This window comes from Lycorma delicatula, chromosome 6, assembly GCF_047948215.1.
Source record: "Lycorma delicatula isolate Av1 chromosome 6, ASM4794821v1, whole genome shotgun sequence".
In the NCBI taxonomy this organism is placed as follows: Eukaryota; Metazoa; Arthropoda; class Insecta; order Hemiptera; family Fulgoridae; genus Lycorma; species Lycorma delicatula.
In genome coordinates, this window is record NC_134460.1 from 72,876,403 (window position 1) to 72,895,666 (window position 19,264).

The 19,264-nt window shown below is 27.2% G+C and overlaps 2 protein-coding genes across 9 annotated transcripts in view; one reads left to right on the top strand and one right to left on the bottom strand.

Moving 5' to 3' along the window:
- The window catches only part of LOC142327137 (uncharacterized), a 599,916-nt gene that overhangs the window by 295,662 nt on the left and 284,990 nt on the right, over positions 1 to 19,264 (top strand). The window lies entirely within an intron of this gene.
- On the bottom strand, positions 868 to 16,335 carry LOC142326514 (zinc finger Y-chromosomal protein 2-like). Its single transcript, XM_075369091.1, has 5 exons — positions 16,138 to 16,335; positions 10,644 to 10,910; positions 5,352 to 5,609; positions 4,075 to 4,143; positions 868 to 1,564 (listed from the first exon to the last, which is right to left on the bottom strand). Exons 1-3 carry the CDS (start codon positions 16,235 to 16,237, stop codon positions 5,359 to 5,361), a joined length of 618 nt encoding a protein of 205 aa, XP_075225206.1. The 5' UTR covers positions 16,238 to 16,335; the 3' UTR covers positions 868 to 1,564; positions 4,075 to 4,143; positions 5,352 to 5,358.

Sequence of the window (19,264 nt, forward strand, 5' to 3'; positions counted from 1 at the left end):
AAGTTAAAATACCCACCGATTAAAATTTTTGATAAATGAGAACAGATGAACTTAACTCATAAAGAATATTGGGTTATACATGTGTATCAAATTTTATAAAAATATTTCTACTTTAAATATGTTAAATTATAAACAAATAATTAGAAAACTATAAATGTTCTGTTAGTGTATTATAAATATTTTACAAAATTATGACTATATGATGTTTTTCCTTACATTTTTGTGAAAAGTATGATACTGAAATCAGTGGAAGACATGTTTTTATATACTGTGTTACAAAAAAATCGGTGGATGAACTGAATTTTAGTGTAATAAACATAATTTTTCTTTTAATAATTATTATATATAAGGTACCATCACTTGTAGACAAGAGAGATGACCCGCTGTACAACATCAGTAACTCAGCTCAGTAAAAAACAGCACAGTCATTCTCAAAAACAAAACCCCATGCCAGGCTTGCTAGGGAAAGTGAAGAATGAAGTAAAGTTGTTTTCTGTTGATTTTTTTCACTGACAAAAATAATCTATTGTACATTGCATGCCAAAACCATTCAACTCTATAACTAATACTTTCACTATAGTGATCACAGGGAATGACTGCATAGTGAATATAATTATTCTAAGACAAAGCAACTTTAATAACCCCACCCATCTAGAAATATACTGCATCCCTTTCGGTTATTAAAGAATATTTTACACCTATTGTTTCAGCTCACAACAAGAAATATTGTATAAAAAATATATTTAGGTATAAGAAAACACAATAATAAATATATTGATATACATTTAGAATTAATTTTCAGAGTTTTTACAAGAGCTGAGGTCTTAAAAAATATAATTCAATCAAGTTTATGAAATTATTTATTGATTCATCAAAATTTTTACAGATAAAATTGTAAAAGATAAGTCAAGGCATACTTAACAATTTGGAGAAACATTTGATTGTAAGAATAAAACATAAAGTTTTATAACTGGAAGAATTAAATCTAAACTATTTCACACAGAAATTTATATATACTTCCTTAAACTACTACAAATAAGAACACATTAGGAAATATGATTTTTTTTAAAATCAATCATCTACTTTTGTTAAAAAATAAACAAATAAAAAGACTACACTAAATAATTATTTAATAACAGGATTAAAATTAATAAAAAAAAACTGGGAAAGTGACAAACAGAAAAATTACATGTAATATTAAAAAAATTAAGTAACATCTTACATGGTTCAGCAGATGTCAGAAAACTAAAATTTAATGAATACAGAAACAAAAATATAAAAGATATAATAAGAAACAATCACAAATTTAGATTAATTTTTCCATTAAAATAATGAATTATCCGAACATGGGAAACCATTGTTTCCTTTCTGGTAAACCTTCTACCACAAATAGTGCAAGGAAACTGCGGCTCTTTGCCGCATTCAAATTGAACATGTCTCTTTAAATGAGCTTTACGTGCGTAACGACGATAACATTGATGACATTGATATCGCCGATCATCCACTTCATCAGGGCACCAAATACTATGAAATTGATTAACTGCAAAATTATTTCCTGATGTATCTGTAACATAAAATATTTTATCAAAATCTGGAAATAGATTAACTAAATGTAAAAAGATTGAAACATGAAAGAAAGAATACTAAAGCTAAGTTGTTAAAAATATTATTCTCTAATATAGTTAAATGATTACGTATCAATATAAATAAAAATTACATTTAAACAGAATTTAATACCTTCTTTTAGCATTTACAGAAACAGTTATTTATAAACTAATATCTTTTTAAAGGAGAATTTGGAAGGAAAGGATATGAAAAAAAAATAGTATTCTTTTAAACATATTTACACACCCCTTACCATTAGATTTTACAAAAATTAAAAACCCACAATACAAAACTTAGAAATTGGATATAGCCTACAAGATACAACTATTCATGTAAAAAAGTAGGAAAACCGTTTTTCATCTAACTTTGTAAATATGTGCAAATGTGCTTATGAAGCTGTTACACAGCTCATTCAAAAATGGTTTCGCAGATGATGCTGCAACAATTGAAACAACAATTTATTCACATTAAAAGAGCATTTATTAATTACACTAAAAGAGTGTCATCATACTATAAAAAAATTCTTTCTAAAGCAAAGACAAATTACTCCCGAGTGAGTAATTTTAACACGGATTGATAGATACTTTATAATTCTGATTTTCCATTTTAGATGAAATCAAAAAATTTAATTAATATAAATTCAAAACAAAACATTTATATGTTAAAGGGATTTCTATAAATTTTTTATTGATATGTATATATATATATATATATATATATATATATATATATATATATATAGTTTTAATTGTGTGTGTGTATATATATATATATATATATATATATATATATATACACACAATTAAAACTTTATTATTTCTATATATTATTTTTTTGGTACTAAATAGTGTAAGGTACGATAAATTTTCATAAAAAAATCAATCAAAAGGATTAAAGGTGATTTTTTAGACAGGATTTTGATGCAACATGTCCATCAATACTAAAAAGATTGGCAGAATTATAAGGGGATGCTTAAGCATTCTATTTATTACACCAGTCTATGCTGAATGAAAAAGCTGCAACCACACTTTACAAAATATAAAAAATAAATTGGTTCTTATAATTTTGATAAAAACTAAGTAAAAACTTATCGAATTTATCATCATGAATCAATTAACAAAAAAACAACACTAAAAAATTTTTTGTGTAATATGAAAATACATTTCAGAAATCTACTTATAACATAACAGGTATGTTTTGGAAGAATGAACTTTTTTTTGGAAGGATGTTTAAAAAATGTTCATACTGTAAGATGATTCAATTTCAATTGGAAATTTTTAGTAATTAGTCCTGCAGCACTAAGGGATGGAAAATAAAAATATATGATAAAAATAATAGTCATATTAAATAAATTTGAGTTTATAAGATTACTGGGGCTGAGTAATATTGTGTCTCACTTAGTCTGAATAACTGAATACTTTTTTCCGCTGATCTAAGCAATCTTTATCTTACAATAAAGGTTGTAAAATAAAACATAAAATAAAAAAAAGGAATATGATTACAATAAAAGTGTAAACAGAAAAAAATTAATAATACAATTACTAACAAAAAATAATACATGAGTCAACAAAGGAACTCAAAAATGATATTACAATGTAATTTTATATATGCTCGTAAAAATAAAAAATAGCCTTGTTACAGTTCTTTGAGAAAGGTTTTCAAATTATCAAATGGGGAAAAATATCTCTATCAGGATAAAAAAAAACAGTAAATAAATACATATTGAAAAAAAATTTATTTTCTGATATAAATGAATTACACATTAGATTTTACTATATTTTGCTACTAAAAAATGTATTTCATTACTAATAAGGTGTATGTAAAATACATCATCTTAAAAATAAATAAACAGAAGGAGCAAAGCAAAGTACCATTATGTTTTAATATTTATTGTATCATCCGTTACTATAAAAATTATTTTTCATTTCTTTATCTAACATATATGCATGTACAACTTGCCAGATTGATGAAAATAGAATAATGTCCCTGACAAAGAAAAAAAAAGGAAATGCAGCAAACTTTATTTATATATATATATATATATATATATAAAATTATACACTTTGTATATTGTACAATTCTTTTTAAAATAAACTGAATACTGTGCAACCTTTTTTATATATTATATATTGATTAAATTTATATTTATAACTGATTACATCAATCAACAGAGAATACAATAAAATTAAAATTTTAATTAAAAAAGTACATAAAGTTGACTTGCTGCTGCACACACAGTATAAATAACATTACTTTTTTGAATTAGAAATAATAACATACAAAAAAATTATACATCGATAACAACATGTTTAGCAACAATATGTCTTTGAAGATTTTCTTTTAATTTAGATTTATGAGGGCAAAATGAGCAAGAAAATTGTGGTTCTTTACCACATTCATAACGAAGATGACGATATAAATGTGAACTACGATAGTAGCTTTTATAACAATTATTACAATAATGTTTACGTTTTCTAGTTGCAGTTATTTGATTTTGTAGAATATCTTCTATCATACCAAACTCTTCTATCGATACATCTGAAACGAGATAAAATTATTAATAAAGGTCTGCTAAGATCAGCTGTTGATCATTAAATGAACTTTTGTTCAGTATGAAAATACATTTCAGAAATCTACATACAATATAACATGCATGTTTAGGAAGAATGCACTATCTTTAGAAGGATGTTTAAAAAATGTATCATACTGTTATATGATTCCATTAAAACTGGAAAATTTTAGTAATTAGTATCCTGCAGCATTGAGAGATGGAAAATAAAAATATATAACAAAAATAATAATGTTAAATAAACCAGAGTTTATAAGATTACTGATGCTGAATATTATTGTTAACTGTATCACTTAGTTTGAGTAACTGCATATTTTTGATATATCACTGATCTGAGCAATCTTTATCTTACAATAAAGATTGTAAAATAAAACTTAAAATAAAAAAAAAAAAAATATGATTACAATAAAAATGTAAAAGAAAAAATTAATTATACCAACACAAACAAAAAAGAATAAATGAATCAACAAAGGAACTCAAAAATGATATTACAATGTAATTTTATTTAAATTCATATATAAATTCTTGTAAAGAACGAATGAATAACAAAAAAAAAAATCCTCGTTACAATTCTTTGAGAAAGGTTTCCTAAATATCAAATAGGGAAAATATCTCTATCAGGATAAAAACACAATACATAAATACAAATTAAAAACAAAAAAAAGTTTATTTTCTAATACAGATGTATTACACGATAAATATTAATATATTTTGCTATCAAAAAAAAGTATTTCATTACTATGAAGGTGTATGTGAAATACATCATCTTAAAAACAAATAAACAAAAGGAGCACAATTTTTAATTACAATTCTTTAAAGCAAAGTACCATTGTGTTTTTAATATTATGGTATCATATGTTACTATAATAATTGTGTTTAATTTCTTTATCTAACATATATGCATGTGCAACTTGCCAGAGTGATGAAAACAGAATAATGTCCCTGATAAAGAAAACAAAGGGGACTGCAGCAACCTTTTTTTATGTATATAATTATATACTTTGTAAATAAACTGATTTATTTTGAAATATTTAGTCTATTTCATTAAATTATGCTTATAACTGATTATATCAACAGCAATAATTTAAAATTTTAATTAAAGAAGTAGGTAAATTTGACTTGCTGCTGCACACAGTATAAATAACATTACTTTCTTGAATTAGAAAAAATAACTTACCAAAAAATTATACATCGATAACAACATGTTTAGCAGCAATATGTCTTTGAAGATTTTCTTTTAATTTAGATTTATGAGGGCAAAATGAGCAAGAAAATTGTGGTTCTTTACCACATTCATAACGAAGATGACGATGTAAATGTGAACTACGAAAGTAGCTTTTATAACAATTATTACAATAATGTTTACGTTTTCTAGTCATAGTTACTTGATTTTGTAGCATATCTTCTATCATACCAAACTCTTCTATTGATACATCTGAAATGATATAGAATTATTAATATAAATCTGCTAAGATCAGCTGTTGATTTAAGGGTTTACGTAAGCTTTGGAGGTAATGATTAAAAAAATAACAAAATTTTATATTTTAGTAACTTAGAATAATAAAAGGAAAAGCTGTCATAAATAAATGAAAGGTTCTGTGACCAGCAGAATTTGCATAAAAAATAAATCAATTATTTTAATCTATCAGTAAACAATATCACACATTGACATGCCAAGTCCACTGACTAAATGCAGCAGATGTTCAGCTTTACAAGACGCATCATCACTCATAATTCATCACACATGTAGGTTGTATAAAGACCATTATTCTCAGAGAAAACAACTTCAATTACTGTTACTTGTACATTGGGTGGTTTACATGTATCACAGCCTTAAAAAAACCCTGTGACAAATAGTGTAAAGCAGTGAAAATCAACGGCAAAATTACTAATTTTTTTAAAGGAAATACAACTATTTTCACATATTTACTATGAAATGAATAGAAAAGAATATATTAAAAAAATAAAAATAAACATACTGAATGGATGAATCACACCATCCATTAATATACTGTAAATTTTGCTCCTCTAATGAATTTATTTACTTTTAGGGTAAAGTAACAATCTTGTAGAATTTCAATGAGATCCAAAAGCTACTCAAAATTTGTAGAAAGGCAAACAAAACGTTCTCAGTCAGCAAGCTGCCAAAGATCAAAATACCATCATAAATGTTTCACTCTACTCACTTAAAAAAATGTTAACATCTGAATTGATACTTGATAACATTATTCATTTTCTGAAAAAATTTTCTAATCTGATTTAAGATTGATATTGTGGCAATTAATCTTTCAGGTTTCTAGTAAGTTTAACTTTTTATTTTTTAAACATTATAATGTTCATTTAATATTAAGTATTTATAATATCTTTCATGTAAATAAAAAGCAAATGATTTATGTTTTCTGGGTAATTTTTTTAATTAAACTGGACTTAAATCATAAATAATAAATCAAGTAGTAAAATAGCAAGCAAAAATCTATACCATCTTAATTAAAAGTAAGATATATGCATATATATATATTAGATTATATAATATATATAATTTACATTATAATTTAACAAAACATTAAATTTTCGATGTTAAGAAAGCATTTGATTGGAATTACATTTTTCATTCTGAAGTAATTTTAACAATTTATTAATATTAGAAAGTTTTTAAGGGTTTTCAGCCTTTTTCTTACTCCAATATTGTTTTAGGTTGTTCCAAATATAGATAAATTTTAATATGTCTATTTAAACTAAATACTATATCATATATTATTAAGAGAACTGTTAAGTTTTGATCTTTGCTAATTATTAAAAACACTTTTAAGTTTTATTTTTTGATAAGAAATTTTTCATGAAGATTATAAGCTAATAGAATTTCTCTCCCATTTCAGTTCTGCAATATTCATATCAGGGTCAAGTATTATTTATTACGTTAGTCAATAATGACTGGCTGTAATTTGAAATAATAAAAACTACTGTATGCTAATAATTTAAAACATCTTGGACACCGAGATGATTATAATGACAAACAAACATTAATTTTACTTAACATTAATTTTGTTTACCACTGTGCAGTGCAGAATGAAATCTCTGAATTTATGCAAGACTCATGTTATGATTTTCTCATGAATATAAGTTTTCTTCACAGGAATAAAAATATATTGTGTGATGTTACTGCCTCAGGGTTCACTTCAGTGGTAAAACTTTTTTCAGAAAAACTTTTATTCACTTTGATAATTAAATAAGGTGCAAAAAGAATGTTCAGTATAGTATATAATATAAAAACTTGTTGAGATATCTGGTGAGCAGTTAATATGGTGGATTCTAGAAGAATGTGGTATTAGGTTTTGATTTCCAGGAGGGATCTGGGGTTTTTTTACCCTTTAATTCGTATACCTCATATTTAGAATTTCTGAGGTCATAATAATAAAATAAATTTGTTTTTGTGTATCTAAGACAAATATTTGAAATTACTTATACTTAATTAATATTGGCAACAGAAAATTAGGAATATTGTATAATGTGCTGAAAATGGGAATTGTCACTGTTATCGATGAAACCACACTTTTAAAGAATAAATAATTAGAATATTAATTAGGTCTGTTAGTAAAATGAAGGAAATCATATTTAATATTTTGTTGTAGAATGGATTTTATTTTTCTAATCTTAGGTTCTTTTTTTTATGATTTCAATTTTTTTAAATATACTTCATGGTATTATGTTAAGAAATTAATAGTTGTGTTATAATCTCTTCATCACCAGCCCTGCCATTTCATTCCTGATGAGGGAGATGGTTGTGTGAGAATAAAAAAATATTAATAAGGAATGCAATTATTAGCATAAGGATTAAAATTACATATTGTAATGTCATGACAATAAATATTTTATATCTATTACGAATGTAAGATTTCACTTAACCAAACATTTTCATATATATTTATATATAAGCTTGTATATTAAGCTCTTTATAAGCTTTTTTCTAACTTTATTTTCCTGAGTTTATTATTATTATTTATTTTAAAACTTAATCAAGGTAGAAATGTAAATACTGAACATTTGTAAATATTAAGCACAATAATATTATATTATTATACATAGTATCAAAAATCTGAAAATAAATTCTATTGCAGTACATCCATTGTTCTTTATATACTCATATTTGTGTATAAAATTAAACTTTTGAAATAAATATAACAAAAAAATGATACAGAGAGAAAAATTATTATCAGCTTAAAAAATAATAAAACACGGTTAACAATTAAAAAATTTTATTGTTGAGAAAAATACCTTTTACAAGAACCATGTAAATATTACCAACAAATTTAAAGAACTGCAATTTATTAAACTAATATCTTTAACAATCAGAAAGTTATTTTTCAATTAACAATAGTTAACAAACAAAGTGAAAGTAGTAAGTGTCCATAATCTTCATGTGTACCCCTAAATACCAGGGAATGTAGTCTATGACTTTACAGTAAGATACAGATAAGTCTATCTTAATTTAATAGCAAAAATAAATAACATGAATACATAAAAAAAGAAACATAATTTAATGAGTTCCTAACATACAGGTACTAAATGTAAATAAAAAAATGTAATTTATATATAGAAAAAAATTTTTTTCACTCCACCTTAAAACTTTCATTAAAAAAAAAAAACCTGTTTGGTAACACCAATTTAATGATACACTAATCGATTTTACTTTCTTTTTTTTAAATTATTTATAAAATCTATAAAAATTTCCATTAAATAAGATATAAAAAACAATCTATAAGGAAATTTAAAAAAAAATTCATTTTTATGATTAAATTCTAAAGAAAACACAGAAATGCAATAAAGCAACAATTATCTATGGTCTGTTTATGCAAGGTTTTATTAAACATTCTAGATTATTTCATGATGATAAACACAAATGATAATGAAGTAAGTCATTTTATGTTGTTAACTAACTTAAAGAATTTCTGAAATTAAAAATGATCATAAGTGGATATGTGTGGGGATAAATTTAACTAACAAAATAATGAGAAACCCTAATTAAAAATAAACAAGAACTGATATAACAAACGTTTTTCAGGTTGAACAGGATGGTAAATGAAGGAAGATCAGCAGTGAAGAGTATATAATATTGTATGCATGTACGTATAATGTAACATATATAATGATACTTCAATTATGTAAATTCTTGGTACACAAAAATACAAAATGGTTAATTAAAAGCTATTAAAAAAAAACTTTTAAACAAATTATTCATTCATTTGGTTATACAAAATTATTAAGCTGTTAATTTTTTCCACTCACTTAATACCTGCAATAAAAAACCACTACAAAATTTGTTTATAGGTACCAAAAAAACCACAAATAATAGACACTTCATTGTATTTATTGATATATTTAAGTGTAATTAATTTCTGATTCCTAGATTATTTTTTTTTTAATATAAGTCCAAAAGGTAAATAAGTAGTTTCAGAATACAGTGAAAATAAATTTCTTAAGATTTCTAATATTAATGACTAGGCAATATAATCACATGTTATTTTAACAAGAACATAAAATAATATTATTTGATAGAGAAAAAATATAAAATGAATAACGTAAATTAACCAGTTTAACATCACTAAGTATCAATTTTATTTTATTTTATTTATTTATTTTTTATTAAGAACACATTTTACAAATTTTGTATTACAAAGTAAACTAAAAATTATGATGTAGTTGAAATAATTTAACTATTTATCATCAGAATTATCTTTTCATAAAAAATTACAACATTTAATCGCTTAGTTCCAAATTCATTAATTAACACAGTTCACCCAGCTCAAGTTTGAATAAATACAGTAGAATCTCAGTAATGTTAACTGAATAATGAACAGTTCAGATTATAGAAAAATCCAGATGACAAAAAATGTACATACAATTAATTACAAACATGTTATATAGATTTTAAATTTAAAAAAGTACACATCCACTAAAAATCATACACTAACAAATTTTCAACTAAAAAAGAAGAAAACCTAAACCTAAAAGAATTCAGAATACACAAAAGAAGGTATATCAAAATTAAATATGAACTATTATCATCGGTGTTATGAATTACATAGATTTTAACTACTTTTATATCAAAAAAGAAAAATTCTGTAAATTCAGTAGGGGGCAGTACAAATTTGGGATAACTTAAGGTTATTTATGTTACGGGATGAAGAAAAAAATCAATATAAGAATAGTCAATATCGGAAAACTGTATGTACATTCAAAATGAAAGTAATTTTCATTTTTCTTCTAATCCCTTGAATAACAGAATGAAGAAAAATAGAATTACTGAGAGTCTTCTGTATAAACAAACATCAGTAATTGTATTCTTAGCAAAATTGTATAAAAAATATATAAAAAACTCTAACTTTATTTGACTAGTGAAGTAAGAACTAGAGTTTGTACTCTAAAGAACAAATTATTTAAAAAATAATATTAATAATAATAAAGAAAAGTTAAACTGGAAAACTAATAAGTGTGACTTCAGGATCTTCATTAAACGGTAACAACTCGCAATGTCTATTTTTTATATGGCGAAACAGGTTACTTTTTTGTGTAGCCTGATAGTTACAATACGGGCACTGAAAACTGGGGGTTTTGCCACACTCCATTCTCAAATGTCTGTTGAGATTATTACGCCATATATACACACGTCCACACTGATGGCATTCGTGGTGATCACCAGCAGATGGAGAAGAGGACTTGATACGAGCAATCCTTTCAACTGTGAAATGAAATTTAAAGACGGTTTACAATCAAATTGTATTAATTGATTGTTTAATGAAATAATTTTAAAAATTATATAGTTTCAATTTAAATAATGGTATAAAAATTGTTGTTAAACTTAAAAAAATCTTCTTGATTATTATTATATTACTGGAACATTTATAAAACATAAAACTGCGTAGTGCATAGTACAACACTGATCATATTTACTGGTTTTTAACATTAATATACAGTTTTTGTTATTGGTGTTAGTGCCATAATGAGAATTGTAAGGGACCTGACATGAATCATGTCACCTCCTAAATCAACACAGCTTTTCCTAGAAATACCAAATATCCTGTGCAAACTTATTATGGAAAATAAGGAGTAAAATGGTTTTCTGTTGCCTTCTTCACTAACCTGAACATACTGTATAACAGCATGCTTATCTATAGTTCTATACCAATTAATTAGTTGGCTGTCTAGTGACTGTTGTTACTTTTAGAGAAAGAAGCTTTTATTATATCATTTATACCTCATGTGTTTTATATGAAGTCACCTCCATATGAAAGTCTGGGACAGATGTACAATAAAATAATGTACCTCATTGTATTATTAAATAAATATGTATTTTAAACACTTGTCTTAACTTGGCATCAAGGGTATAAAATATTAAAAATCTGCAGCTATTGTAACTGATAGATCATACAAATGAAATAATTTATTTAACAGGTCTCTATTTTACAGAGATAACAGGTTAGGTAGTTTACTCAAAGCTGTAGCTCTATGTAGTGGAGCCGTGATGCATGCATAAATAGCTTCACTGCTTACCTCTGGGCCCAATTTAATTAAGTTCGAAACTTAACTTTGTTATCGAACTGACAACAAATCAAATAGGACAACACTCATTTTGATCAGAACAATAAATATTTTCACCCAATTTAAGAAAAAAGTTCATAGAAGTACGACAAGCATTAACGTTTTAAAGAAATGTTATCTTATGTAAATAAAATGGATAAATAATTTAAAATGAAGTAATATAATTATTACATTAAATTATAATATAATTATTGCATTAAGTTCACTCTCATACAGTATTAACTCAAAGCATAATTTGACCTAGCCATTTATGAGCTGTAAACAAAACCTGGGTAGCATTATACCTTCAACCAAAAGTTTCAGGGTAGTATATTATTTTTTCTCATCCAGGTGTTATTTTATTTAGACACTCTCAAAAACCAATATAATTTTTATAATACAGTCTTGTTATAGGTAAAATGATCTGTACTATTTTTTAGTAAAATAAACTTAAAAAATGTAATGAAATTTCATATATTACACTAGTGAAACACTCCATACTTAATTACTGTAGCCACACAGAACTCAAAAGTAATAAAACACATTAATTTAACTGTTTCATTCCACTTAATCTAAAAAAAAAGATTACTTAAAGATATCTCTCTTACTCGCTAAGTGTTCTAAAATCAATACAAATCAATTTATTTTTTCTTGAAAATGGTTTTTTAATAGCATATAACTTTAAATTACCAGGAGTGATTAAAAAGTAATCCTAGAAAAATGCACACCTAAGATAGGAATTGAACAAAAGATCCTAGTTTCACGAAGCCCATAAAATCTTTACACAAGCAGATTTTATTATTTTCAGACAATAAGTTTTGAAAGATTAGAAAACACTTTTACAATTTAACAAAAACTCAGCAATGATAATACATAGTAGCAACAATACTGTACTACAACGAACCTTTACTGTATTCAGTTAGCTTATAAGGTGAAGAATAAACAAATGTTGTGTTTGTGTGAGTTTCTCATGATTCTACTGAGTCATGCTCCGGGTAGCAGTGCCGATTCACAACATGGTCATATCTACTCATATATACAGCACTATCATCATTATTCACATATTAGTCAACATATAATTATTATACAAGGGTTATTATTTTTTCAAGGTCCGATTGGTCATCAAATTAAAGCCACAGTGAAAATAAAACATTTTTTATTTGTAACAAGTACTTACATAGTTACGCTATTTCTCTACATAGTCGCCACTCTGATTTAGACATTTGTTGTAGCGTGGTACCAACTTTCAAATACCCTCATCATAGAGCTTGTGTTTTCAGTCGTGATTCTACGCTGGTCTGTAGTTCGATGTCTGTGCCAAAATGTTGTCCTCCTAGCCAGTGTTTCATGTGAGCAAAGAGGTGAAAATCAGATGTAGCCAAGTCCGGGCTGTACGGTGGGTGATCAAACACTTCCCAACGAAAACGCTGCAGGAGCTTCTTTGTTACAGCTGCAGTGTGTGGCTGATCATTGTCATGGAGAAAGACAATGCCTGATGACAACATTCCTCTCCGCTTATTCTGAATTGCCCATCGTAGACGTTGAAGAGTCACGCAGTATAAGGCTGCAGTGATGGTCATGCCACGTTCCATGAATTCCACCAAGAGAACTCCATTCCGGTTCCAGAACACAGTAGCTATACACACTTTCTGTTGTAGAAGGTTCGCTTGAACTTCTTCGGTTTACTGGGAGAATGAGAATGCATCCACTGTTTGGATTGTTCTTTTGTTTCTTCAGTTTCGATATGGACCCATGTCTCATCCCCTGTGACAATTTTGTTCAAAAAATCTTCTCCTTTATTGTGGTAGCGCTGGAGAAACGTTAGGGAGACGTCCATTCTAATTGTTTTGTGAGGTCGGACAGCATCTTGGGAACCCATCTTGCACACAGTTTGCAGTACTGAAGTCTCTCACTCACAATGATGTAGAGAGTTGACCTTGAAATTTCAGGAAACGAATCACTCAATACACAAATTGTGAACCGACGATTTTTTCGAATTGCCTCATCCACTCGCTCAACGAGATCATCGGTTGACACCCGTTTCCTTCCCTGACCGTCTGCATCATGAACATCTGCACGTCCTGCTTTAAGGTTCCTGCACCATTGTCGCACTTTGCTGTCACTCATTGAAGTTTCACCGTTCACATTACTTATTCGTCGATGAATTTCAGCTGGATTACACCCCTTAGCCTGAAGAAATCGAATTACCGCACGCACTTCACACTTGGCGCGAGATGCTATTGTTGTAGACATGTTTACGTGCTAGCTGCGTGCTCAGAACTAATCGAAGTGACGCGGCGTGATTGAAGGCCATACTAGAGACGCTGCGCAACACATATGCGCAAAGGTCATCCGATTTTTGCGCGGGTTTTTATTTCGCGACCGATCGGACCTTGAAAAAAAATAACCCTCGTAGTAGTCATGTAATCAAGCGTTTATATAATGTCATGTCTGATACCGATTCAGCTGATAATAGTGCACGATTATTGACTTCCCCTTCGAAAAATGATCATGATAAAGCCCCTAAGTTGTGCAGAAAAACACGTTATTTTAAATGCTTACAAAAGCAAATTACATAGTAATCCAACGGCGTTGATTTTGTATGTTGTTAATATAACTGCTAACAAGTGGAATTGTACTGCTTCAGTTTACAATATGATTCGCAAGGATAAATCTCCTAATGAATTATAGTCTCTTAAGAAAGCAAAACTCCGCAGATCAATTGAAGAAAAATTTGAAGATTCTGAAAAATGCAATTCTAAAAAGTACACAAATTTTAATTTTGAAACTAACTGCCTACAATAAACAAGTGTTACAAGTTGTAAATGACAATAAGAATTTACCAAATTTCCGAGGAACAACTTTATAAACTGTTAAAAAGTATGAATATTAAATACAAAAGATGAGGCCAGGAAAGTGCTTTAACAGGGTACTATCATTATACGGCAAAAACATTACCTCACTGAAATAAAGAAAATGAGGTAAGAAGGCCATATATTTATGGATGAAACTTGGATTAACGAAGGCCATATAAAAAATGTTATAAAAGAGATAAAGCAGAGAATAAAAAAATTTTTAGATAAAGCAGTGAATTTGATAAAAATAGCCTTTCTGAGTGGTTTACCAACCGGTACTAAGGCTCCATCGGGTTAAGGTAGGCGTCTCATAATTACGCATATCGGCAGTGATATTAGGTTTGTCAATGGTAATCTCTGGATTTTTTAATCTAAATCTACAGGCTACTATCACAACAAGATGAACAGCACACTTGAGAAATGGTTTAGTTATATGTATACATCATCTGGAAGATAATTCAGTTATTGTCTTAGACAGCGCCCTTTATCATTCATGTAAAAAGGAAAAAATTTTAGCCATGTTTTGGAAAAAGAATAATAAAAAAAGTGGCTTAGCTCAAAAGGAGTGATTTTTTAAGAGAATGAACTTACGGTTAATTATTTAAAAGGGTTTCGCATATTAAAAGTAATTTTAATATGTATAAAACTGGTGAGTTAGCAAGAACCAGTGGTAAAATTGTGCTTTGATTACCTCCCTATCATTGTAAACTCAACCCAATTGAGATAATTTGGGGGAAATCAAAAGTTACATAGTGTCAAAAAATACTAAAAATAAAAAAATATCTGATGTTCAAAATTTATGCTTAAAAGCCATTGATAAAATGAGCCAGTAGGAATAGAAAAACTGTATAAAACATATAATGGATAGTGTTGAAGAAAATTATTGGGAATTGGATAATATAATAGAAAACAAAATTGAGCCTCTCATTGTAACTCTTAATTCTGACAACATTATGGATTTCTCGCAATCAGATGGTGAAAACTAAATTGAATTTATTATTTGTTTATTATCATAGTTCTAATACATTAGTGAATTTTTACTGTTAGTGGACAATTGACAATTTCATAACTCTTAAAAAACTCAAGGAAACTACGTAACAATAAACAATTTTAATGAATAAAATATTCATGGCTCACATTGTCCGATGTGCCGAGCAAGGCAAGAAATACTTATTGATAATTTAACATGTCTTAATTTATTTAAATAAAAAATTTATGTATAATTTTTCTAAAATGTAATAACATGTGGTTACTGAATATTAACGTGGCGTGGTAGTTTCTTTTGTATGCATCAGGATTTATAGAAGTTTGTGAATTGCCACCTGAACCCTTGTACATGCAGTTTACTTTTCTCCTATAAACCAACTGAATTAGATATAGCTTCTTATCTTTATAAATGGTTAACAATAAAAAATAAAATCTAATAGATTTAAAAATCCCACTAACCATTAGAAATAAAATATTTAATAAAAGATATATAATCATAAACTATGTAAGTTTGTTTTTATTAAGAAAATTAGAAATTCTGACTACCTATAAGTATCGTGATCCATCCCAGGTTGGGATTTCTGTACAGCTGCAGGATAGGAAACATGAGTACCGAAATAGTATTTAAAGGCACAACTTCCTTCATCAAATGAAAAAATATACCAAAGATCTACAAATTCTCACATTCTTAGGATAGACCTCAAAAAATGGGGTTCAAAGGTTCAGAGCACCTCATTTAGAAGGAATCAAGATTAGAGAAGGGTAGATACAGGTTGTTTCTTCAAGAAGAAAACCTTTTCCCATCTCCAGAACAGTATGGTGTTTGTAAATATCCAACACAAGTCTAAAACCATCAGACAAATTTCATTTGAAGGGAACCACATAAGTGGTTCCTCCCGTCACTGTTATGATTCTCTCCTTTCTATTGTATACTAATTTCTCAACTTCAATATAGGTCCTATACTCTATTATATATTTAACACGCTCAAAATCTTTGTCTTCATTTATTATTATTATTTTTTTTTTTGCTTGATGATATCGTCATATAGGCTTGAAGCTTGTGTGTGAGATATGGAAATGGAATTTTGTAGCGAATGAGAAATGCTATGCCTGACTGGGATTTGAACCTGGGACCTCCAAATGAAAGGCTGAAATGCTACCACTCAGAGGCCAGCCTACATGGTGCTATATTTCTTTATTTACTTGCTATATTTCCTTTTAAAACCAGGTTAAAAAACCTGGATATCAATCAGTCTTTTTACAAAATTCTGTCACTAACTTCTTCCACCTCCAATTATTCTTGGTAATACAATTACTATGTTTTTATTTTACTGAAATCCCCGCCCGAATCATTCATCTTCTCTATTTAAAAAAAAAAATTATTTTCATAAAGTGCTACAAACAACTGATCTGCAATAATTAAACAGTTAAACTTTAATCAGTCTAAGATCCTATAAACTGTTTGAGATAATAATATCAAATGTTTTCAGCTCAGCAAAAATATAATTTGCTAATACATCAATAAAAAATTATTTTTTGCAGTAATTATACACAATATATCACCATAAAGCTGGATAATTCTAGGCAACTGTTCTATTGTTGAGTACTTTCTCACAGCATATTTTTTATAAGTTGAATATATCATAAGGATTATACTAAATTTTTTTTTTGTTAAAAAAAAAAAATTATTAATCCAATACAGTATTAGAAAGATCTCTGTCTAATAAGGAAAACTGGAATGCTTTATTAGCATATGGCGTTTATGATTTTCTTTCCTAGCAGTTTTTTTATGGCAAATAAGGCATTCAAACATCGGTTTTTTATAACATTCAAATTTTAAATGCTGATTTAAATGACTTTTTTTGTTATATGTTTTCCCACACTGTGTACAAGCGATAACTTTCTTTCCATTCATTAATAGTACGAGACCATCGTTTTCAATAACTGAACAATCATTGATTAAATATCCTGAAACATGTAAAAAAATGTCATATTAGTTCATAAAACAAGAATATAAGGAGACATATTAAAGCATGTGTTATTTTACAATAGGTCAATTATTCTCTCCCATTAAGAAAGATATTATTTAAATTTGTAATAATTTTTACCTGATTGAAAGCAGTATTAAATTATATGTAAAATCTTCTATTCATTCTAATCGAACAGCAACTGAAATTAATAGCTAGCATGAAAACATGCTGTTCATACTTCAAATAAATTTATGATATTATTATTATAGTTTTAGTTTCTAGGATTGTAAAATAATAATTAAAAACAAGCTGTCTGATCGAAAATATAATGTAAATTTAACTTTTTATAAGGGAACACTGTTTAAAATATGTTTTGTCAGTTAAGTGAACAAATAATAACTTATTTATATAGTGGGTGCTGATTACTTAATATAGGTCTGTAATCAAAGTAGGGGTTCTTTGTAAGGATTACAGTGTCATAACTGTTTGGTAGCAGGAGTACACTGGTATCCACAAATGTAAATTAGTGCAATATGGACATTTATTTTAAACCTAATGAATGACTACAAGATGGCCCTTCATATGAACATCATCTGGAGATCATTTGAAGTTGTACGTCAATCTGATGTGAATGAGAAGTCTTGTTGTGACTGAAAAACATTTTCAAAACAATGAGTGAAAGTTCAAATGGATTCAGTTAGGCCATTTGAGCACAACAATTTTTAGATTTTTAAGAAATATTTTATGTTTAATCTTTGTGTAATAAATGATAACTATAATATCAATGATTTTACACTGAATGATCCTTGCACCTTAGACAGCTAATTTGATTTAATATAAAAATTTCTGACATTAAAAATTGTAAGCTACCTTCTAAGAAAAGAAGCATTGATTTAGGTTACTTGTGTTTCTTAATCTAATATTATAATTATTCTCTATTTTTTTGTATATTATTTCACCATATAAGCTCAAAAATTGTGTCTAGGAACGTAATGTTTAACATTTCAATCATATGAAAAATTGCCGAGTCTGACTGACATTTGAACTCAAAATGTGTGGGAAAATAGTTACTGCCGCTCTGGCACAGAGATCAGCAGAGCCCTCCATTTATTATTTCAAATAAGGTACATTGCAAAGGTCTGTAACCTCATTTTCATTGAAAAATAAATGAAAATATTGTATTTCTATACTATTATCAAACTGTTTAATCAATACATCTGCATTAGATATAATGTGATGTATTTCCTACGGATACTTGAAACAATCAACTGAAAGTTAGTTAAATCAAAATATCTCATTCCTAATGTATTTACAAAACCCTTAATCAATTCTTGGATAATTATAACAAATCTTATTTTGATACACAATAAAGAATGGATTTTTGTTTAATCATAAATAGGCCTCTTGTGAATTTTTATTCGATATGAAATGTAAGCATATGTTGTGAAACAGATAATGCAAGTTTTATTTTAGTTTCTTATTTATGTTAATATGAAGACACAATTGGGCAAGCTTCTTCATGCAATTCAAGTATTAAAATAATAATATTTTCTGATAATATAAGATTTGGCATGATTTCCAAGGAAGAATTGAAATGTTATTTTTAAATTTCCAAATAAATAAATAAAAGTTCTGTTTTAAAACAAACATTTTTAGTGAATTATAAAATACTGCAATTAAATTTTTACTTCAAACATTTTTTA

Excerpts from the sequence above, each read along its gene's own strand:
- LOC142326514 (XM_075369091.1), bottom strand. The coding sequence starts at position 16,237 with ATGAAGGAAGTTGTGCCTTTAAATACTATTTCGGTACTCATGTTTCCT. Across the intron at positions 10,911-16,137 it reads ATGGATCACGATACTTATAG|TTGAAAGGATTGCTCGTATC; the intron begins GTAGTCAGAATT and ends TTCATTTCACAG. Across the intron at positions 5,610-10,643 it reads ACTTATTAGTTTTCCAGTTT|ATGTATCAATAGAAGAGTTT; the intron begins AACTTTTCTTTA and ends ATATCATTTCAG.